The 25019-nt window shown below is 42.1% G+C and overlaps 1 protein-coding gene across 2 annotated transcripts in view; it reads left to right on the top strand.

Moving 5' to 3' along the window:
* Positions 1–25019, top strand: part of INPP5F (inositol polyphosphate-5-phosphatase F) — a 943021-nt gene that overhangs the window by 560956 nt on the left and 357046 nt on the right. For both annotated transcript variants that reach the window (XM_085602832.1, XM_085602840.1), the window contains exon 9: positions 4005–4184. In XM_085602832.1, the coding sequence (XP_085458958.1) occupies positions 4005–4184 (180 nt within the window). The remainder of the gene's footprint in view (positions 1–4004; positions 4185–25019) is intronic.

The following is a 25019-nucleotide window of genomic DNA, read 5'->3' as shown; positions in this document are numbered from 1 at the left end:
TGCTCTGCAGTATTGCTATAGATAGCCGCCTTTCAGAGAGCATAAGTTCTTTGTCTAAAGCTCGCACTGCATTTTCAATGTACCCATCCAGTGTTCCAGGTTTTTTTTTTTGCAGCAGCCCTCTCCAGACAAACCAGCAGACAACTCAGGGATCGAATAGACACACCAGGGAAGATTTAAGTGGGGATTCTAGCTGTCATGAAAAGTTCCTTAAAAAAAAAGTCAAGCTATTTGCTGAGGAGCAGCCTGATCAACAAGACACAGTACGTTTGACAATGGCAGAGTCAAGTGGGGTGGCCCATGCTCCTCCGGGCACAGATGGGTGGCTTTTGGCCTGGCCATTGCCCGGACATGCTCCTGTGGGCGTCCCACCCACATCCCACACTATGGGACGCAAAGCATCCTTTGAAGTGCCCACCCGGTGCTGATTACATGCGGCTGCATCTGCGCTCCCTCCCTGCTGCTGGTCTCTGTGGTAGAGCAAGTCCCCGGGCCCTGTATGCTATTAGGTGAATTCCACGCTGCTGGAGGCAAAGTGTCTTTTAAAGTGCCCGCCCAGTGCCGGTTAAGTGTGGCTGCTCACTCTCCATGCCGTTGTGCTCTCTGATAGAGCAAGTACCTAGGCCCTGAAAACTGTTAGGTGAATCCCAACACAAAAGAAGTTAATTTAATTTGCCATGGTCCTTGAACTTATTGCTTGCTCAATTAGACATTGGCATGCCACCAGGGGGAAAAGTTTTACATCCTGCAATCTAATTATTTCTGTGTATACAGACAACTTCACACTATCCCTTCGCAATCCCACCTTAAACCTTTGCTGGGTCATAGGAGAATTCTCTGCCTTTGGACAGCTGTCCGGTTTATCTATAAACTGGACTAGATCAATGATATTCCAGTTTATGCCTGATACACCACTGTGTTCTTTGGAATTACCCCTCCCCTGGTGTATAGCCTCAGTAAAATACCTAGGCATCTGGGTTAGTAAGGATAAAGACACAACTGTGTAGGAAAACTACGGAGTAGCAGCAGCGAAAATCAAAAAGGTGTTTAAACATTGGATTTCCCTTCCACTCCGAAGATGGTTATCCTCCCCAAACTGATCTGTCTCTTCTGTAATATCCCAATCCCGAAAAGTTATCACTCGATCGATTGCGCTCCTACTTGGTAACTTCGATGTGGGCTAGAGGATGATTGGGGTCAGATGGGAGGTACTGTAAGATTAGGGAGGCTTTGCTGCACCCAATTTGAATTATGTTGCAATTGCACACAAGCACAGTTTGCATATTCCAGGCTTCATCCTCCCCTTTTATGGTGCATGTGGCAATAGAAGAAGACACAGCAGTTCCAACACTACTCAGAACTCTGGTTGGGAGGTGTCCTGTACATAGTTCAACCACCACGAACGCAGTGACATGCACTTAGTTATCCTGAGGCTAGATGTGTAAGAGAACCACATACCTCACCTTTTATGTCCCGGAAAGGTTGATAAGCCACTACCCGCTTCATCAGCTCATGTGCGAGCACAAGGCTCTTTTGTAATTGCAGCGCTGGGGGTTCATTAGAATGAGAGATATGTTCTCATGGGGTAATTTTATAGCGCAGTCAATCATGCCAGACACAGGTGACCATACACCACTTGACGAGATGCTATATAAAAAGGAATTTGTGGTATTACCCTTGGATTTAGAGCTGAGGAGCAAACAATATATTGCAGCTTTAAGGAAATTAAGTTCCCTTTTTAAAAACGTTATTACATGAAGCAAAGTTAGGTGGTGAAGATGCCTTTATACATACCCAATACTGTGAAATACAGAGGAAAACAGTGCATCAACCATCAAAAAGATAAACTCCAGCCCGAAAAATCACGGGTGGCATCTCTTTTAACATTTCTCAGGAATTTAAGAGTCCACCTTTTTATGGAAATAAGAAGGGGACAATAAAGTTGGAGGCAGTGGAAAGAAAAGAGGGATTGGACATCCAAGATCATTTAACAGGTCAAAATAGATAGAATGCTTTCCTTTCAAAAGAGATCTTGTCATAAACATCCAGAATCCTTGATGATAGCCAGTTTAGTCTAATCCACTGAAGACATTCAGGAGTTATCTTTCAAGCCTTTGAGGAAGGATCTGGACTACTATGCACATGAAAAGGCATAGGGTTTACCACTGTAAACCACCCTCTGTTTGGAAGGGCTTCCGAACAAAGAACAGAACCTCAAAGCAAACAGTTGTTTGCATATTTCCAAAAATATCTGCATTCTGACTTTGGCCTGTGTACTCGGTCTGAGAAATACGAATGCCATTGTCTTGGCAACATAGACCATGCTTCAATGTATCCACTTTCTTCCAGGATTAAGGCTTGGAACAGAAACACCACAAGACCTGCACTAGGGGAGCCGGAGGCGATGGAAAAAGGGTCACTGGAAGCTTAGAATATTCAAACACTAGACCTCTAACTGCAAACCCTTGAACTACTCACTTCTAGGGTCTGAAGTTAATTCCAGATCATTGGTGGCAGAACCCTATAATACCTATGGGGACCTGTGCACTTGCCTGGCAGTGAATCGTTAGTTGCAATGGTTATTCGCTTATGCTTCAGTCGCACCCATACTGCGTTTCCTCACTTTTGTTGTTTTCCTCCTGTTAGGTTCATTCACTATTCCAAGGTTCTGCCTCTTGTTAGTCCTTTTGTGCTGTGCTTGTTTTCCTACTTTACTCCTCACAATTGAACTGGTGTGTTGTCAGCAGCGATCTGAGATGGTAAGCTGGTTTTGGGCCGGCTCATGCTTCTTAAAGCCAAACCTGCTGTTGAGACCGGAAAGCCTACTGTTCATATACCTGTTTGTGGCGTTCCTAGCTATTGCATTTTACTAGCAATCCCTTTCTGCAGTACAGCAGTGTAAACTCCGCAGACTCATCAAAAGCTGTCTGTGAGGTGCTGCTAGAGGCACTCCATGCTATAAATCTGTCTCCAAGTTTGCCACTGTAGTCTCAACTCGCAGTACCTTCTACTTTGTTCACAGTTGTGTTATCACAGCCATTGCGGTCTTTTAACTCCAAGAATTTCCACTGTAGTAACCTCCTCACTTTGTCTTCTCATCAGTTCGCCCCTTGTACATCACCAATGTTATCCTCTGGTTTGGACTCCTCTTCCTGGTCTAGGGTTGGAAGAAATTCCACATTTCTCTCCTCTTACACTTGTCAGAGATACTGCCACCAATGATTGACCCTTAGAGCGGTTCTGAGGGGAAATCAGAGGGAAGAAAACATGATCTTGTACCATTCTGTCTCCCACCTGCTATGCTCACCTCCACCAGGCCATGTGAGAATGATGTGTAATGTGGCAGCACGGGTTGCAGCAACTTACTTGTTAGTTTCTTGTTATTTTCAGTGGAGTCCCTGCTGCTGCTTCTTCCAGCCTCAGACAGGATTCTTGCATTGCTCCATTTCTCTCTTTCACTAAGTCTGGACCTGTCAGATGGCCTCCATATTTGCTACTCCACATGTGCCCCAGGAGAATTCATGGCCACCTCTTGCTCACCAAGGCTCCAAAGGCGGTGGTGGGCTCACTGCTGAATAGACAGTTCCACAGTTGGTTGTTTAGTTTTTTCTGGCACAGTGTCTCATTAGTGACCTGTGTAGACTGGAGAGCATATCGGCCAAATAAGCTTAGGTAATACCTGGCATTCCGCAGACTAGCAGGCTTTGCCTCCTTTTCTATTAAGGTTTTACCAGCATTTCATGTGTGCCTTGAGAAAGACTTACTTCATGATAAGTCTTACATTTGAAATCAATGCAATTGTAAATCATATCAAAAAGCAGTATTGAGCTTTTGTTCAAGTACTTCATGAAATGAAAAGGTTTACGTGTGTGGTTGCAATGCTAATCCTAACCTTGGAAAATTTCAGTTTACTGTTAACTAGGCTTCCATCTCTGTGAATTGGTTTAGGCCATTAATCTACAGCTGTAATATAATTTCACTGTATTTACGGTCTTCTTTTCCAGGCATGAGATATAAGCGCAGAGGGGTGGATAAAAATGGACATGTTGCAAACTTCGTTGAAACGGAGCAATTGATCCATGTTCATAATCATACGCTCTCCTTCAGTCAGATACGAGGTTCAGTACCAGTATTCTGGAGCCAAGTGGGATACCGCTACAACCCACGACCACGACTGGACAAAAGTGAGTAGAGGAAGCCCTTAGTGGTTTTATTTGAGGAAGTGGGGTGAATTGTGTTTTTGAATTTGTGTGTGTGTGTCTGTCTGTCTGTGCCTGCCTTTCTTCCAGGGTTCGGTTAAATGCATTTTGAACAAGTATTCATGAAAATGCCTTGATATAAACCGTGTATGCAGTTGCAAAGAGTAAAATATGCCATATATTACCATTGTTGAGGAAAGCAGGCAGCATGAGCCACTTGAGGCTTGGCCTTTCATGAGTCATGGCCCCTCCCCATAGTCAAGAATGGTTTAGAAGTATTTTCTAATTTATTATGGTGCAGCAGCCATTTCAAACATCAAATATTAAATCTAACTATTAAACTAACTTTCTCAAGAACACTTGGGAAGAGAACTAAACAACCACCTAACCAACTCGGCATAATAGTCCCTTTCCACTTTCTGTGATTCCTTTGCCTTCCTGCGACAAGCGTTGAAACCGTTTCTTCAGGTATACCTGCTTTCAAGACTCATTACCATGAAACAAAAGAACCTGCTTTTACTGTTCCACTACCAGATGAAGAAAAAATGTATAAGCACCAGCTGCAAAATAAACACGTAACACATGTCTACTAATGAGTTGAAAAATCATTAAGTAACAATAATGGCTAATTTATTATCACATTTGAAATATATTTTCCAAATAGCCCTACTGTACCACATAAGTCTTCATTTACAGTTCTGTCCAGTTATTTAACCTGGGAGGCGTGATCATGCTTGATCTGTGAGTAGGATAATCCTTCCCTCCTTGTCCTCCTTCATAGAACTGAAACTTTTTTACATTAGGTGGGACATTTTTCATTCTGTGCCAGGACAGGAGTTGAGAATTATTCTTGTTTAAAGCTTTCTTATCACCAAAGAGACAACTTCAACGACTGGTTTGAAATAAATCCACTTAAAGGTTGAGCCGAAGGCCAATCTGCCGCATTCAGAATATCAGACCACCAGAAGAGGAAGAGGTTGAGAACAATATTTACGTCCCAGAGTTGAAAATACCATTGTTCTGGGGGTAATGATAGATGAATACTCCTTAGAAGTGCTCTGCCCAGCCGATGGTCTCCCTCAGTTTGAGCCTCACTTGGGAAAAGCCCTGCCAAAATGCCCGATCTGAAGGTATTTACCGACCTGTATTCCATTCCTTCCTCCGCCGACATGTTTGCCAAGACGTTTAGGATGTGGACAGTGTCTAAACACCACCAACCCCCGGGGATCCAAACTCTGGCAGGCCACAACACAGCCATCTCGACCATGCTGACTTATAGTTTTAGATTGTTCTATCGGCCCAAGCCTTGAATAGGAGTGATTGAGCTTGGCGCGAAAGCCCTGGGATCTTCCTTATTTCCCTAAAATCCTCCTCACCATAATAGACCGAGTGCCCTCCAATACCAGGGAATGAGTTTTCCCTGGTTGATCCAAGAGCATATCTGGGAGAAAGGGGTTTACGGATTGGAAAATCCCAGGAAAGTTCCATCAGAACTGGATACCAAATTTGAAATCTCCATACTGGGCTCCCCACCACCAAGTCTGTTAGTTGTTTCCTCCTCACCTGCACCGGCATTCATTGAGAATGGTGGAAAGGCGTAACCCTGCTCCTTGCTCCAGTCCTTGAGGAAGGCATCTGTTGCAACTTCATTCGGGTCCAGTCTCCAGCTATAATACCTGGGTAGTTGGTGTTCCAATCTTGGTGCAAAAAGGTTACTGTGAAGAGGCCCCATTTTGCCGAGATCTGATTGTAGACGTCTGCATTCAGTTTCTAGCTGCTTATGTCCTGCAGGTGGCATGAGTGCCAATCTGCCACCTTTTTGGAGGCCCCCTGGAGGTATTCTGCCATCGCCGAAATGTGGTTGTCCATGCACAAGCAGTTGATGTGTAGCTGTTGTTCATGAGTGAACCCCTTTCTTCCTATGGAGAAGTCACCACAGCAGATAACGCAGATGCCCTGGCTGGCATCTGATTTAATAATAAGATCCGGGGAGCCAAATAGTGTTCTCCTGTTACATGCTTCAATGTGGGAGAGCCATCATCCTATTTCCTTCCTGATAGAAGAACCTTCTGCCAGTATGTGATGCCCTTGTGGAGGTGATGAGCTTTGAGAGTAGTACCCTGTAGTGGAGCGGGCCTGGGAATATGGCCTATATGCACGTTGAGAGGTCGTTAACCAGACAGGAAATTTGCCTTAATGATTTGATCAGTAGCACCATAGTACTTGTCTGATTTTTGCCATTTTCCTGGATGGCAGACTGAAGGTTGCTGCCACGGAATCTGTGACAAACCCCTGGAATGTAATCTGCTCTGATGGAGTGAGAATTGATACCTGCCGATTTATGACCAAGACCAGTTGCTCCAGAAGGGACACAGACCCCTGAAGATGCTTGGCCAGGTTCGTTTGGCAAAGGTCCATCAGTAAAATGCCATCAAGGTAGATGATGCGATGTATTCCTTGTGACCGTAGGAGTTCGATCACTGGTTTGAGTGCCTTGATGAACCACCACGGTGCCGAAGTCAGGCAGAACGGCAGGGATGTGAATTAGAAAAATTTGGGCCTTCCAAGAGAGTTGCAGGAACTTGTGATGTGAATGGTACATGGAAATCATGAGATAAGAGTCTTTGAGATCTAAGCACACTATCCAGTCTCCTGGCCTCAGTAGATCCCTTAGTAGTTGTATGCAGCCCATCTTGAAGTGACGAAAGATTACCCACTTGTTGAACTCCTAGAGATTAATCACTGCGCAGTAACCTCCATCTGTTTTCTCCATCAAAAAGAGTTTGCTCGCAAAGCTTTTGAAGTGCCTGACGGTTGGGGTTCTCCAGTAAAACAGTTTCCTCTGTGTCGATGAGGCTGCCGTCCTAGTGTGAAAAGGCTAGAGGATCAAGCTTTGAAGCTTTTATCTAGAACCCATAGAATTCTATCTGGTGGCAATGTACTGTCAGGAATACACAGGCGTCTGAGGTCAACGCGCCCTGTTGTGGGCAAAATCAGTCAACCGTTTGCGCACCTCTGACCAGAAAGAGTGGAGCACATTAACCTTTAGGTGCTTTTTTGCGTGCCTTCTTCGCGGAAGTGACTTCTGCGTCCCTTGTGTCTCAGGCAGCCTCTGGAAGGGAAGAAGCAGTTGAACCTTGAAAGAGTCCTGTCATTGGCCTTACTTCAATCCTTGACCCCTGAGGGGGGCTGGTTGAAAGAAACCGTGCGCCACCTGCAATGCCCAGCCCAGGGAAAATCTTTGGGGTGTATATCCTCTTGATAGTGGCCTGTTTCTTGTCTTGGGAGGTAAATGTAGCCTTGAACTTCCCTAGTTCCTTGATAAAGGGTTCTCCATATAGGCCAGCTTGGGCTACAGTATCGGCTTCTGAGAGGACCAGATCCCCAAGCTTGGGATCAACTTTAATCAGCAGGGGGCGCAATTGACATTAGCTAAGAAAATGTTTGCCCGTCATGCCCAGCCAGACAAAATGTGAGGTGATATGAGGGTACCGGACTCCTTTGCTTCCTCAGCCATATCGACTATCTTTGTAAGGGGCCAGTGATGTCCGGTTGTTTATCCTGGCATGAGCACCATGAACAGTCTATACTCCTCTTGGGGTTCCAAATTTATTTGGCCAGGAATGTAGCCATTTTAGCTTCTGTGTGGGCCACTTTGCAGTCAAGAGACGGATGGGGACATTCCGCCCTCAGATATTTGCGCATCTCTTTATAGATGGGTTTGCAGAGCCTATCCTCCACGTATACAACTACCTTCTCTTTGGAGACCCATTCAAAGGACCTGCGATGGAGTATGTCCTCCAGGTCTAGCATATCCGAGACCTTTACTTGATCCCCATTCGCTTTGATAGGGTTCTCATTGGGTGTCCAAGATGGAAACTCCGACGAGGAATGCCATGTCCTGTCTCGCTCCCATTCACCATCTGAGTCGTTGAGGGGAGGCTAGATTTCTGCTGGTGAGATGGGCTGGACTACAAGCCCCCGTTGGCCCTGCGGCTAGATGCCGCCAACGCCGCCTGTTTTGCGCCCGAAGACGCCTTTAAAATCACGATTGGGCTCCTGCAGAGTGGGAGAGGAGATTGCTACTGGTGAGAGGGGCCGGACTAAAAGCCCCAGTTGGCCCTGCGGCTAGACGTTGCTGACACTGCCTGTTTTGCATCCAGAAGCGCCTTTAAAATCATGCTTGGTCTCCCGCAGCGTGCAACGTGCCCAGGACAAGACTGGGCCCATTTTAGACTGACAGATGCCAGGATGGACCACCCCCCCTTCACCTGCAAGGTAATCGTTACGTGTATTGTAGCCCCACCAAACGAGTATCATTATGGGAAAAAGAAGACGAGGGCAGACACTGTAGGGGTAGACACCATCACAACCATAGACTCGTTTTTTGGTGAGGACAGCAAGTGTTGTCTCAAAGGAAATCACCTTGAGCAAAAGGTGACTCTCCCTGGAGTCAATTAGAGGTGAACCTGGCCTGTTGCCTTAAACGCTCACAGAAGTGAGAGATAACATCATCAGGGGAACCCTTGTTTTCCTCTGTCGGCTGTGAAGAAGTGGCTGTGGAGGAGTCTCCTATTAATGTTGACAATACTTTTCCGCTTGACGAACCACTGGTTAAAAGAAAGAGGACACCATTAACACTGAAAGGAGAGGGCACTTCCCCAGAAGCAAGTGCTGACTGTTTACTGGCCCAGGTTGTTGAACTGTTCCCTAAGTTCAAAACATTTTTAAAATGCTTGCTGGACCCTATTTTGTCATGTTTAGAGGGGATTGAGGCAAAGTTAGACCATCATTTTTGCCCCACGATAGGTTCCACTTGTTCAAAGGACACAGGCTCTGTAACCACAAGGAAGGGTGGTCAGGGGGTTAGCACAGCTGGGGTCAATACCGCAGTAGAGAAGGCAATGAAGGGACCCAGTCAGAACATGCCAGGGTGGCAAAATGATAAGTGGGGCCCTTCGAGGGGGTTGAGACGGACAGGCTCATCCAGAACTGAAAACACCCAGGCCAAGTGTATTTGTAGGCAGGAGGGCACCCTTCAAGTGTTTGATCAGTTGAGGGGCAATATGACCTTGCTACACTTACTACCTAAATCAGCACCCTTGGTCAGCATTCTAACGGGGGTATCACCGATTAAACGGGGAGTGAGGGAGACCATGGTGGACCTCATGTTTAAGGTAAAGCACTGATGTGACAGTACCCTGGCGAGTTGGCACCTCCTGTGCCCTAATATCATAATTGCAAGACAGGTTGGCTGGGTGGGACAGAACATGGAGAAGAATATTGAGGGGGATTGTGTTGTTGTCCTAAGGCACACAAGTTTCAATAAAGCCCTTATACAGAGCACTTTCTGCACACTGAACAAGGAAAATAGGATTAGAATTGTGCCAATCCAGTATTTTTACCCCCCCCAAATTGTCTATGATGGCAGGTACAGGTTGGACCACCATAAGGCCTTCAGAGACCGGTTAGAGGGCCCAGAGGGAGGACCCGGGGGATGATCTACCTCTAGACAACAGGTTTGCACCACTGCTTGGGTTGGGCGAAAATGACTGACTGACGCACCACAAACTGACCCCATTATCTTCAGGCACCAGTCCTACTTGCTCAGTGAAGCCACTTTACCCAAAAACTAAAGTTTGCACTACCCCATATTAAGTCATGACTTGGAACATTGCTGGGTTGAAGTAAAAAAGAACGACCCAAGGTGGGTGAAATGCGTAGGGGGATATCACATCATAGCTATGCAGGAAACATGGAACACTGATAATTCTTTCTTTAAAGAGAGGTTCATGTTGTTTCTTTAAAGTTGCACACCCCTCGCATGCTGGGCGAGTTAAGGGTAGGCTTCTTAGCCTAGTTTCGCTATTCTCCTGCACCACCACTTTGGTTTAACACACCTCACTAAATATACCAGCAGCTGAGCTGAGGTTTAATAACAAACCCCCCTTGTTGGTCATGAATTTTTATAACTCTTTCGGAAGGTGAACAGAAACAGAACATATCCATGCCATGAAGAGTTACTGTTAATTTTATGTGGATGGAAAGGTCACCTATCACCAGGTCATGATACTTTGTGACTTTAACATACATTTATATCAGCAAGATTGCGTCCTCCCGAAAGGTCCATTTGACGCTACTCCTGTTTCAATGCACTTTTGAACACACCGAGCAAGGTATTCTGTTGGAGGAGTTATTGGCAGCTAAAAACCTCTACTGCCTGGAACAGACAGGGGAGGGTGAAGCCACTCCCTCTTTTATTGATGGGGGTTGCTCTTCCATAATTGACTTTATTATTTTATCCACATCCGTGACGTCAGCAATCAAATCCATGAGAGTAATTTGGAACAATTTTAGTGACCTTAAACCTGTAACTTTGGCCCTAGACTGGCACACCAACATGGATGGTTAGGGAAAAAAGTCTGCCAATTAAAATTATTGGTATTAAAGACCAAGCGTGGAGGTTGATGTGGAACAGGGGGATCTCTGACAAAATTTCGAAGGTCAGAAATTCGACCTACAAAAATATCGCAACAAAAATATCGTTGTCAAGTATATCGACATCCTATCTACAACATGGTAAGTGCAAAAATATTGAAAATAAAATATCGATGTCAAAAATATCGTTTTTAAAAATATCGTTTTTTTTGTGGTTACAAAAAATATGTAAAATAAACATAATAATACTTATAAATAAAATAAACATAATTAAATATATTTCCTAATGTTAAAAATTAATAATTAATCCATATAATTTAATAACAAAATAATTAAACATATACATATAATATATATACTTAATAATGTTTTTATAATTATTTTAATAAATTATAATTGCAAAAACATTACACACATAAAACAATAACATAAATAAAAATTAAATAATTATATATAACAAATCAAAAAAATTACATTTAATTTAATTATATACTACATTAGCTAAAATAATAAAAAAAATATTAAATAGCAGAGACAATAAAACTACTACTCCAGCTCCAAAAAACAACAGAAAGGAAAATTTTGGATAGCGGAGGGCTAAAAATTACTATATCCACTCCAGATAGTGTAACAGTAGGGAAAGTGTTGGATAACGTAGAGGTATAAATTATTATTCCGACTCCAGGGAGTGCAACAGTAAGGAAAGTGTTGGATAGCGTAGGGGTAAAAATAACTATTCCAACTCCAAAGAGTGCAACAGTAGGGAAAGTGTTGGATGGCGTAGGGGTAAAAATTAGTATTCCCACTCCAGATAGTGCAACCGTAGGGAAAATGTTGGATGGCGTAGGGGTGAAAATTACAATTCCCACTCCATACAGTGCAACAGTAGGGAAAGTGTTGGATAACGTAAGGGTAAAAATTACTATTCCAACTCCAAGGAGTGCAACAGTAGAGAAAGTGTTGGATTGCGTAGGGATAAAAATTACTATTCCCACTCCAGACACTGCAACAGTAGAGAAAGTGTTGGATAGCGTAGGGCTAAAAATTACTATTCCAACTCCAGAGAGTGCAACAGTAGGGAAAGAGTTGGATAGCGTAGGGGTAAAAATTGCTATTCCAACTCCAGAGAGTGCAAGAGTAGGGAATACCAATAAATAAATAAAAATATTACGTAATTACAATTAAATTACTTCCCACCCTATTCCCCTATTCCCCTATAAACCCACAACCCTCTACAGAATTTAAACGCAAAAATTATTTAAAATTAATTTATAATTCCTAAAAATTTATAATTAATTTCACATAATTAAATTACTTCCCACCCTAATCCCCTATAAACCCACAACCCGCTACAGAATTTAAACGCAAAAATTATTTAAAATTAATTTATAATTCCCAAAAATGTATAATTAAATTCATATAATTAAATTACTTCCCACCCTATTCCCCTATAAACCCACAACCCGCTACGGTACTAAAACACAAAATTAACTTAAAAAAAACATTATTAACATATAAAAATTATATACATATATTTTAAAACCAGTTGAACACTTCACAAAAAATAATGAACACATACATATTAAATACATAATAAAATACATAGCAATATTATACATATTGATATTAGTGACATGGATATTAGTAACATCGATATATTTCATATCGATATTACTAACTTCGATATTACTAACATCGATATGAAAAAAATCGATATTACTTACCTTAGGGTCGATATTCTGTCCATCGATATTCTTGACATCGAAATTCTGTCCCTTCGGTATTCTAGACTCGATATTATTGTAGGTCGAAATTAAATTTTCGATATTTAGACTGCTCACCGGAACAGGGTGATACCAGGGGCATTTTTAGATAAACTATACAGTGAACACAGGAGATATTGCACTTTGTATAGATAGTGGCTCATAGGACGGGGAAGTTCTTGTCACTTTTGTCAGATTTTGAGAGCAGATTGCCACTAATCTCTTGTCCCATGGTAAACACTGGAACTTTAACAAAGATAAGTGGTTTGACGGTAGCTGCTCTAGGACTCATAGAAACTTAATAGCCACCCTGAAAGAGTGACCTAGGGATGAAGAAAGGATTAGGGCCTGTAGGAAAGCTTATAAATTAGCAACACTGCTGAGGAAGAAATCAATTAAGGAGCAGGTGGGGGAGGATTTACTACAGGCCTGTGTGTTAACTAATAGCTCCAAGTTTTGGGAGATCGCGTATAGTCCGTTCCTTACAGAAACCGTAAACTCCAGGGTGGATTGCTGCATAGCACCCGACATATGGATTACCCATTTTCAGGGGATGTATAGCGGAAACAACATGAAGGTCCCAGAAAACCTGTGGGTGCCTGGGAGTGACACCCTGCCACTGACCTTTAGCACCGTTGAAGTATGTAATGCGATATCTGCTACGGCAGGGGGGAAAGCGCCAGGACGAAACAGTGTTCCCCCACATTTATATAAATCTGTTCCCCAGACCTGGGCAAAGGTGCTGACTCGCTTTTTTAACGTGGCTTGTAAATGTGTTTTCCCTCCTGCTTGGACTGAAGCGGTTATCGTACCTATTTTTAATAAAGGGGAAAGGGACAACCCACTTTATTGCGTCATTTCTCTTTTAGACTCGGCTCCTAAAATTTTGAGGAAGGTCATTCTGGGGAGTTTAACAGCATGGCTGAAAAATTCCAATCTGATATCCAAGTTGCAATACGGTTTTAGGCAGGGGAGAGGGAAGTTGGATCAGTGTGTCAACTTGCAGTTGATAGTGGGTAAATACACTGTAATGAAGGAGGGTTGCCTGCACCTGGTCCTTATGGATCTCACCTCGGCTATCGACCGGGTTAGTAGATTCAAGCTTTGGCCTTTTCTCTTGGACCTGGGTTTTGAAATTGAGCTAGTGGCCTTTTTACATAGTTTTCATTCCAACTTAACTGCCGCTGTGAGATACGATGATAACGGCAGTTTATCCACTGTTTATCCACCTCTTGGGGAGTAGAGAGGGAGGTGAGGCAGGGCTGCATTTTGGCACCCCTACTATTTACCCTATGCATAAATGAACTGGAGAAGGTCTCTTCAGCTGCCTGTAGGGATATTCCGAGACTGGGCCTCAAATTCATACCTGCTTTGTTGTACGCACATGCCACGGTACTGATAGCGCAGACTGCTGTGGGCCTACAAGACCTCTTGAAAGCCTTTACAGATTTTATGGACTCTTTAGATCTGTCCACCAACTTCTCTAAATCACATACTATGACGATTGGTTGTCGGAAGACTGCTAGGACCACGTTTTTTGGTAAAGGATTTGAACTTACTAAACTTACCAACTTTCCCTTATCTTTGATTACTCTTCAATGAGAGAGGTTCCTGACTAACACAAAATTACATTAAAAAGAACATTCTGGTGAGAGCGGTAGGCCCGACCAAGGTCTTTGCCAAAAGGCTCGGGGCCAAACCAGTGCAAGCTATGGTCAAGGTTTATCTAGAGAAGTGCATCCCAATGGCAACCTATGGGTGTGATGTCTGGGGGTATGAAGATGTAGAAGAACTGCAGGTGATCGAACATAAATTATTGCGTAATCTCCTTGCTATCCTTGCCAGTACTCCATCCCTCTCGGTTCATGAGGCAGTGAGCCTTAGCTACATCATAGACCTCATTGCTTGGGGCCCAATTTTTCAGTGGCTTAGAATTTGGTCTAGCCCAGTCCTTAAATTAAATCGGCTTATGATGAGGACTGCAGGTCACCTGTCGGCGCTTTTCAGATACCATGGCTCAGTTATGTCAAGTTGATGTTGACGAGTGTGGGTTGCACAGGTCTGTTTACCAACCCTAGGCAGCTGAGTCCAGGGAAGATTGCGGAAATGAAAAACATGTTCTTAACTAGGTGGCAAAGTGAAAGAGAGGGCAGGGAGTTACTTAAACTCACAGTGAGACAATACACTCTGCTGAAAACATGAGCCCTTATGCTGTCCATCTATAACTATTAATTTTTATTCTTAAATTTTAATATTTTAAACTTGCATTTTTGCTCATATCATCACGGCATGCTGTGTAACTTTGGCTAGTAATGAATTTGTAATTGTTTTACTCTGCGTCTCGATTATGTTTTTTATATTCTGACTGTATACTATGTCAAGTTACGCTGTTTTGTATTGCTGTGACAGGATTCGTCCTGTGAGTGTTAACATGTGCTTTTATGGCCTATATTGGCCGAATAAAGAATTATTGATGATGATGTTGATGATATTAATGATTCATTCTGGGAGTCGTCCCCTTTGCTGGATTCGAGGGGTGAGGCTGGGAGGTCTCCTGGCCTAGCCTCCTGCTTCTGGACCTATAGGAACATGGGTATTGGCTATGGGACCCTAAGCATTAGCGTGGCTGGCCAGGAAAGCTTTTTTCGGTTTGTCAAAACTGCTGAGATCGACGTCCTCTTCATCCTGCCTCTTTCCTTTGGCTTTGCGGGGGGTGTCGGTTGGAGGATCACGTGAGGGTCATGAAAGTTCCACTCAGTCAAAAACCGAGCTTGCAGCAATTCTGTCTAGCCACATGAGTTTCCTCACCAGAGGGGCAACACAGAAGAGCCCTCCGTCTCATAAAATTCTTCCCCCCCAACGGAGTTACGGGAGGGTCTCTTTCTCTATATATGACCTGGTAGAGTCCTGCATAATGAGGACAACATTTTGATTGTGCAGGTTGCAGTAGGAAATATTAAGGCGGCCCCAAGTGCTCAGATGCGTTTGTAGGATCTGGTAGGGCTTTGCCATTGGGTTCGTGCCCCCAACCACTAGAAAGTTATTTTACAGACCCCGTCAGCATGTGCTTTCTTTGTTTTGTTTAATGAAATACGGATTCCTGTTGGGGGCGTCTGATTCCGGTGCAGCAGGGGAAGGATTTCAGGGCTATGCAGTCGGCGCTCCAGGATCAAGAAACCCAGTTGAGACTCCTGGTGGGAGGAGTACCCTTGTTTTGTTGGATGACCATTACATGCACTGCGGCCCTGCTTCTGGAATTTTGTTTACAGCCACGTAAGCAGTGCACTAGGCGTTCCCACTGCCCTCTGCAAAGAAGGATAGTTTAGTCAAGAAAATCCAAGGACATTACCTATAATATTTACTGGAGGAAAATAAAAAAGAAAGAAAGCATAAGTATTGGCTAATGACCTGACATAGAATTCTTTTTTATACAAAGCACACTCCTACTACATATTTACAGAAGGTTTTGTTGCCAACTTTCATATATTAACTTTTTAGGTATAGAAAATACCAACTCCCCAAAAATATTTTAGATCAGAAGTGATTTATCAGTTTAGAGGATTCAAATATAATAATCTCATATGTAAACCACTATGAAATTGGTAGGATTTCCGGAATTTTATTCCATATATATCTGACTACATAAATTAAAATATGCACTTGTAGGCCATATTAAGAGTTTCAGTAGAAGTTGATCTGTTCCAACAAAGGGCATTATCTATGTGATCTGCATCAAACATTTTCTGCATGGTATAAATTTGTTTGCATAAGAAAAAGACATGACTTAAATTAAAGAAAGATAGGCCCTATACATGGATATTGTAATTCAAAATATATGCAAATAATTTTATAATATTCTCGATGTACCATTTATGTAAATTTGAGGTGGAATTTCTAAAATATGTAATTTGTTTATAGATTTATGAAGTTATTTGTACTGATTTCATTTCTGAAGTGTTACTTTCACTGTTGGCATGGTCACTTTGTGCTAAGAGATCACAGGATTAATTTTAGAACAGTTGTGGGGAAGAGTGCAATGTTAGGTGCCGTTCTGAATTATAGATGGCGGTCATCTGTATGCATTTACACAGACATATCGTTCTATAAGGTCAATGGCAGCCCTGAGGATTCCAATCTTTATGTGTACTTTACTTGGGTAAGGTGTGAACAATTGAAGCATTAGCAAGGGTATTAGCATTCTGACTTTGTTATAGGATTGTAGTACCTTAATTTGAATCATTGCCACATACCAGTAGTGCGCACAGTACGTAGTGCTTTACTTTCAATAGGCATTTGAAGAACGAGCCAATGCACCAACTTCACTGTATCATTTTTAGCTGCTGAAAAGACATTACATGATTTAGAGTTGTTGTTCCTGTTTGCTGCGTTCAGTAGTATGGGGGCTGGGACTCTCTTCCTCAGCTCAGTTACAAAATTGCATAATTTGGCTGTGTCTGTGGTGCAGGTCAATGGCATTGTTGTGTATTCTTTCTCAGTATTTAGGGGGACCAGGAATGGATGTCTCCTCTATCCATTCCTAATTACCAGTGTAATCAAACCCTTACTATCTTTGTGGACAATTGTACTTCTGGCGTAGTGACAACTTTATCTGCATTGCCAGCCTCATGTAATCAAAAGAAATTTGTAAAGAAAAAAAATAAATGCACACTTCATTAATTGGTCTGTTCAACTTTCATTCACATTTTGCTTCTTTCTGGTCACCACTCAGCACACATCATGGGGCAGCTCATGACTGGCTCTCAAACACTGTGTGTAGTTGCATTTTGCTTGATCATATGTTCTCAAAGGCGAATGTGCCTAAAAATACGTGCACTTCGGTGCCAAGGTAGGAAGGCCTGTACTTGACTTTCGCAAAGCTTTTTTTCCCGCCCTTTAGCCTTAATTGTTTTTCACTCATCATTGTTTGCTTAAACTATGTCTTCAGGTTACAGAAATTCAGCCACAAAAGTTTTTCTTTCCAATATTAAGAATCAGATTTTTCCTATGATTTGCATAAAATCGAAAAAGGGTTTATATTCCTTTTTTTTAATACGCCTGATTGCTAGAAAGCACCCATACTGTTCTATTAGGATGCTGTGCAATTGTTAATTTTTCATTTAAAAAGTTTATTGCAGGCATGTTACTGCTACGTTTAGGTGGCAGCATGTTCCCTTTTTGTGGTATTCACTTGGAATAAATTAAAAAACAAAAAACAAAGCTAGCAGTTGCACCAGCTTGCCAATACCAGACCTATTAGCATTGCTTGTTCATATCTGGGGTTGAGATTTCGGAGTAGGAGCTTTTCAATGTCATTGTATGTTGATGATGTAGTATTATTCACTGGAAGGCCAGAAGTAAATCCGTCACATCTACATAGAGTTGGCATCTTTTTTGGTTTGTATGTTTACTAGAAGTCAGAGGCCTTCCTCCTGACTGAAGATTCCTCTACACGAGAACTTAATTTTCCCTTTGAAGTGGAGAGAGGATTTTGTGAAGTAATTGAAAGAGTAAGGAAACGCTCTGAGCAAATTATGGCATGAAAATCGGAGGATCAGGTTAGGAGACGAGTTACTCTACCACTACCTATCCATGGCTGACTCAACACTGGAATAAAAAGCCTTCTTGTTACTTAGTCCTGGGTCCAAAAGACCTCAACACTCTTGGGATCCATTAATCACTTATTTACTTATAATTCTAGTGTGCTAGTATAGTTAGAGGAGCTTGTATTCTGTATTGAGATCCCCACCCCTTGCTTGCAGATGTGCATGAATACTTTGTGCTGTTGTTAATTATATCCATCATGAGCAAGTTGGCTCTGCCATGCAGGACCTGCGGCTGGTAGGCGAATGGGCAGATTGTGTACTTGACACACAACAGTGTATATGTAATGCATTATCTAACAAAGGCAACCAAAAAGCTCAAAATGCACACCTTAGGAACTCACTCATACAATTATAACTAGATTATCTGTGACCTTAAAGATGTTGCATGGATTTAGGGAGGGCTAGTTGCTTGGTCTCCAAAATTTCTAGGATGCGAATCCTAGTTAACCAATTAGTGAATGTCCTTTCACACATATTTCTATCTCACAAGGTGTATCCTTTCACTGTTAACAGCCACAGTTGAAAAAAAGTGGAAGTCCATCAATTCACTGATTAGAGATCAAATTCTTCTTGTTCGTTTATTCAGTGCCCAACAAGTTGCAAGCTTCTTGTCTTTTACTTCCTTATCCACATAATTACAGACTCCTGGACTATACAGTTTCAAAGAAGATACAAGTTTTCGATCTTTTCTTTAGTTATCCACATAATTACGGGCTTCTGGCCAACATGTATTTCATTACATTAGAAGGGTATCCAAAAAAAGGGAAAATGTAAAGGGTTTAGCACGCAGATCTTGTTAATGCTTGGGGCCACACCCTGGAAAGGGGTTGAGGTTGAGGATGGGAAACGAACAACTCGGGAATCAAATATAATATTAATATTTGGTATATTTGGGATTGTTCTTTAATATGTAATGAAATGGCTGAACGGATTAATGACCATATACCGCTTTCCAGTCGATATGTCTAGGGTATATATAATTAGGCAACGGGGCAAGCGTAGGCGCACTGATTACACCGACGCCCACACCTGGGTACTCCAGGACCCAGGACGCCTCATAGAGTGGTAAGAGGGGGTGGGGGGGTGGGCAAGCAGGTGGAAGGGAGGGAAGGGTTGGGATGGGGGGAAGACCAAGGGAAGACAATCAGTGAAGAGAGTACCTTTAGTATTTCAAAAGAAGTAAATTTGTTAGTAGGATTTAAAGAACTGATCAAGGGCCAGGGAGGAAGAGTATGGCGGTTAAAAATAACAATTATCGCTTTTACTCGACGTAAGATTTATAACATAGATGGCTAGACTAGGAATTGTATCCTTAAATATTTGCGGACTCAACGACCTAAAAAAGAGACAAACCGTAGCAGAAGGTCTCCATGCCATGGAGGCCAATATAGTTTGCTTACAAGAGACCCATATAGAGAGAGGCCAACAACATCTGCTGAAATCCTTGGGGTTTCAACTTATAGCTGCATCCACTCAGGGAACTCGTACGAAGGGAGTGGCCATTCTTGCTAAAGGAGGGGGCTTACAATTTAGTCGATCACTTGCAGACAAGCTTGGGAGATGGGCCATTACTGAGTGCCGATACAATAGTGGTCAGAATACGGTGACCCTATGTACAGCTTATGGGAATCTGGGGGATGACCCTGATACCCTTCTAAGCATTTCTAATGAATTAATACATTGGCCCTTGCCTCTTATTGTGTGTGGTGACCTAAACCTTCACCTACCCGGAGATTGGACCGCTGGCCCTGTATTTAACTATCAAGGGAGAAAACCTAAAGTCTTTAGAGCGCTTAAAGACTTGTGCGAACGACATGGCCTGCTGGATGGATGGCAATTGGGTCATCCCGGGGACCAAGGATATACTTTCTTTTCCCATCCCCATTCTCGTCATGCCCGTCTAGACTATATTCTTCTATCGAATTCCATCAGGGATGGCTGCACTATAAGGAAGCTTCCAAGGGTATTATCCGACCACAACCCTCTAGAACTGAATATTGCATGTAGTAGTACTATCCGTACTAGTAACCTTTGGACATTTGAAAGAGCCTTCTTAAGAAATGAGGAGCACCGTATTCTTATGAGAGAGTGGCTACCATCTTTCTTAGAAATAAATATGGGCAGTGCTCCTGTTGAGGTAGTTTGGGATGCAATGAAAGCTGGCATCAGAGGGGAGACATTGCAATTCTCAGTACGCACTAACAGGAAAGGTAAAGAACAACTAGCCTTTTTATATCAGAATCTGAATAAAGCTGAAGCAGATTTGATTATAGCTCTGCAAACAGGTCAGGGTTCCGAAGGACTAGCGCAAGTTGCAATCGCGAGAAATAAGATATCTGAGATATTTACGGAAAAAGCAATTACTAAAGCTATGACATACAAAGAAAAAACTTATGAACTCAGCGAGAAAGTAGGGCACCAGCTGGCTGTTCGTACAAGGGAGGAGATGACGGGAAATATGATAAAAACTATAAATGATCGGAATGGTGAATTGAGACTAGACGAACTCGATATTAGAACTGCTTTTCAAATGTTTTTTCAAGAATTGTATGAGGAACCGCTAGGAGGGCAAGAGGATACTAGAGACTATCTGGATAAAGAGCTGGTCGAGCCCCTCACACAAGAAGATAAGGATTTACTGGACTCTCCCATTAGATGGGGGGAAATTCTATTATCCATGAAATCCCTGACCGCTGGTAAAGCAGCAGGTGTAGATGGAATCCCTACAGAGTTTTTTCTTGAGTTTGCAGAACAAATGAAAACTATCATGTTACAACTTTTTAAGTCTATACTTCAGGGAGGAAACCCCACCACCGTCTTGGTCACTAGCAAAAATTATGATCTTCCTGAAGAAAAAGAAAAATCCGTTGGAAATGGGCTTGTATCGCCCAATAACCCTGATTAATGGAGACTCAAAAATTTACTCCAAACTCAACAAGTGATCATATACAGAGAGCTATCTCTTTATTTGACTATGCAGAAACTACAGGAGACCCTATGGCCCTTATTCTTCTGGATGCAGAAAAGGCGTTCGATAGGGTCTCCTGGAAGTTTTTATGGGCAGCAATGTCAGATCGGGGATTAACGAAGGGATTTATCAAAGCTATCCAAGGACTATATGCCAATCCAAGGGCTAACTTCGTGATAAACGGGAGTATGTCTGAGAACTTCATGATCACGAGGGGAACTAGACAGGGGTGTCCCTGCTCGCCTCTCTTATTCGCGATATATATCGATCAATTTATACGCAAACTTGATAGCCATCCTTACGTGCCATCTATTATGATCAACAATTATGAAACCAAAGTCCTAGCTTACGCAGACGATATAGCTTTAGTTACCACCAACCCCAAGGAGGCAATCAAGATGGTTGAGGAGGAAGCAATACGATTCGGCTAAACTTCCGGTTATAAACTGAATACGGGGAAAACTCAAATAGTTATAAATGACAAAGTGGAGATGGAAGACGATAGAGTTGTGGAATATGCTACTTATCTAGGTGTCAATATAAGCGCCAAGGTAGACAAAATTGTACAGATAAACCTTGACCCACTAATAGGGCGCACCAGAAAAGACTTAATTAGATTGGATAATCTACACTTAACTATTGGTGGCAGGTGCAATCTGATTAAAATGCTGATCCTACCTAAATTTTTATACTTCTTCAGAACAATTTGTCTTGAGTTTTCCCCGTATTACTTTAAAAACATCGAATCTCTGTTCTCTAGATTTATTTGGGGATTTAAGAAACCACGAAGGGCACTAGAATCAGAAAAACTTTATTCGATTGTAAAAGAACAATCATGAAAGTATATATATAAAAAGACATTACAATTCATTAAAAAAAGAAAATGAAAATATCATATCATATAACGAATCATTTCCATGGGTTGATAAAAAAGAGATACAATTATACAGTTATCCTATTTCTAATAAATATCACTTTCTTCAAGTACAGTGTAATTGTTGCAACACAGAGGTGATTGTCCAAGCGTTGAATATCGTACATAGCCGGGCGGCATTGCCGATGCCCGATCTCCCTTAAAAACGGTAATAAAAGAACGCGCCTCATTTGATGATAAAATTTACAAAATAGGACAACATGCATTGTACTTTGGGGGGACATTTCAGCTAACCAGTCTATAAAACAGTCCAAACCTAAAACGGGTTAATAGAAATCTGTCATAATTACCTGGAACATGAAGTAAATAGGGTTGAATATTAAAAGATGTTAAAATTATTTGGTGGTTTAAAACAGTGGGTTTTGAGGCCTCAGCAGCATTTCTTAATGATTCTAGAAAGAGTAGACACTCTTTTTTGAGCTCTTTCCGTGAAATTGCTGACATGGTATGAGGATTTAGAAAATAGTCCAATTTACCAATATCACTTAAAAACTTTCGTACATAATTCAGCCACGGTATCCTCGAATGTCCATCCAGTTTTAAAACTTCTGACAATATGTCTCTATTAAGTTTGGGTTCATCTTTTGTCCATACCCTATGCCATAATAGTACAGGTTCCAACTTAATGAGATCTGATATAAAAGAGAGTCCCAATTCTGTGTGGCAATTATAGTTAGAGGAACTCTTAGGGACTGCGAGGATAAATTTCAGGAAAAAGTTCTCAAGTACCTGGAGCTGGGTAGGGTCAGCGAAGCCCCAAATCCCACTACCATACATTGCGCCAGAAACGCATTTGGCCTTGTAGATCTTAATCAATTCGGTAGGCGGTCTGGTACCTAATTTCCTCGTGAAGGATCTGAGGGCAGCAATCGAACGGTTCATTACTAGTTTTTTTGCTAATATTCCCTCACCCCATACATCCTTCCAGGTAAACAATATACCCAGATAGGAGAATTGCTTGGTATGAGTTAACTGCTGACCCTCGATAAATATAGCCCTCTTAGTTTTAACCCTTCTACCACAGTGCATGATGAAAGTTTTTGCAATGTTAACTCGTAAGCCCAGGTCTTTCATGAAGAGGGCGAAACAATCCACCACGCGCTTTAGACCCACTTGGGTACGGGTCATTAATACGGCATCATCCGCGTACATTAAAAGCGGAATTGGACGACCAGCTACGTATGCGGGGTCAAAACTCTTATTGCACAGGGCCTTCTCCAACCCATTTATATACAAATTAAAAAGGAGTGGGGCCAGGACACAACCCTGCCTGACCCCATTCCTGATTGGAATTTGGCCCGTGCATTCTCCCTTACGTCCATAACGAACGCGAGCAGATGCATCACTATAAAAACATTTAAGAAAATAAATAATGTTTTGTTCAACCCCAATTTGTTCCAATAATATCCATAATTACACAGTCAAAAGCGGCTGAGAGGTCAACAAAAGCCACAAACAAATTCTCCCTCTTAGCCCTGGTATACTTCCCGGTCAACATCAGAAAATTTAGGCCCTGTTCCACTGTTCCCAATCCAGAACGAAAACCATATTGCAGGTCGGATAAAATAGAATTATTCTCAGCCCTCGAAAGTAGACGATCCAGGATAACACGTCCAACTATTTTAGTATAGGAATCTAAAAGGGAAATGGGTCTGTAACAACCCGGGTCATGTCTGTCCCCCTTTTTGTAAATTGGAACTATTATCGACTCCACCCAAGTGGGCAATAAATCCGTCCTGCAGCTGGCATTTAGCACCTGGACCAGAAGGGGGGCCCACAGAGACATGATTGTCTTAAACACATCTATAGGTACACCATCTGGGCCAGGGGCCTTCCCACCCTTACTCACAAGTATAGCTTTTTCAACCTCTTTCAAGGAAAACTGCATATTGCCTAAGGAAGGGTAGTCCATAGGATTACATAAAGAATAAAACATACAATCTCCCTCATACACTTTAGAAAAGTGATCAATCCATTTATCCTCCGGGATAGCTATCTCTATGGAGGGACAGACCTCTTCACTAAGAAAAGGATTTCTGATGATCTTCCAAAACGTTGCGCAATCATTACTAACCGATGCCTGATGCAACGCTTCCCAGGATTCTTTTCTTAGCTCATCTTTTCTATCTTTTATGGCTAGTTTATATTCTTTTCTAGCTCTACGTATGTCTTCCACACACCTAGGGTGATTATGCAACATTTTCTTTAAATAAGAATATGCTCTGGTGCATCTAGAGTTAAACCAGCCATCCCTCGGTGCAATGTTACTCTTGCATTTTCTCGTTAAGGAAGTTCTAATTTCATCACAAATTATCGAAAAAGATGCAAGTATTTTTTCTGGAATAGCGTCCTCCGATAGACAAGTTGAAAACTCCGGAGCACATTTATTTATTACGGAATTTAATACTTTAGTTTTATCCACCTTATCCCATTTAAGCGTATAACCATTGGTTCTTCCAATGGTCAGATTTTCCCACAGTATGTCTCTGTCTCTACTATTTTTGGGAGCAGATTTCTTTGAAATTAAAATAGTTAGACATAGTGGAAAATGATCACTTAAAGCCATATCAGATACATTAAATTTAACAATCCTTTCGGCATGTCTGATTGTAATTAATGCAAAATCGATGGTCGAAGAACAACCTCGACCATTAAATGTTGGAGGAAGAGAAAAGGGGTTTGTACAAATTTCATTTAGAAAACCCACATCTAGTTGTCCCAATAATTCATTAAAATATTCTCCCAAGGGAGAGTGATTAAAATGTAACGAGCTCGCTCCATCTTCTCGCCCTATAATGCATCTCTTATCAATCGTCATATTGCACAAGGTACAATTAAAATCTCCCAGGAGAAGGGTCATCATATTATACCCAAAAGATTTTTCTTGTAGGGACACTGATTTAACCAGTTTGTTGAGCGTAATAGAGGCCTCCCCCAAGGGAAAATTATTGTATAAATTGAGCAGAGCAATCGGGGTGCCTGATTTAAAACCAGTATCAAAAGTTGAAAGTAAGAATCCTTAACTGGCTCCATTATCCTTAATAAATGCAATTTATTGGATACATAAATTGTCAGGCCTCCTTTGGCTCTACCATGTAAAGAATCCACTGCTGG

This window comes from Triturus cristatus, chromosome 1_2, assembly GCF_964204655.1.
Source record: "Triturus cristatus chromosome 1_2, aTriCri1.1, whole genome shotgun sequence".
Classification (NCBI taxonomy): Eukaryota; Metazoa; Chordata; class Amphibia; order Caudata; family Salamandridae; genus Triturus; species Triturus cristatus.
Note: the sequence above shows the minus strand (reverse complement) of the source record. Positions and strands in the feature narration are given on the sequence as shown.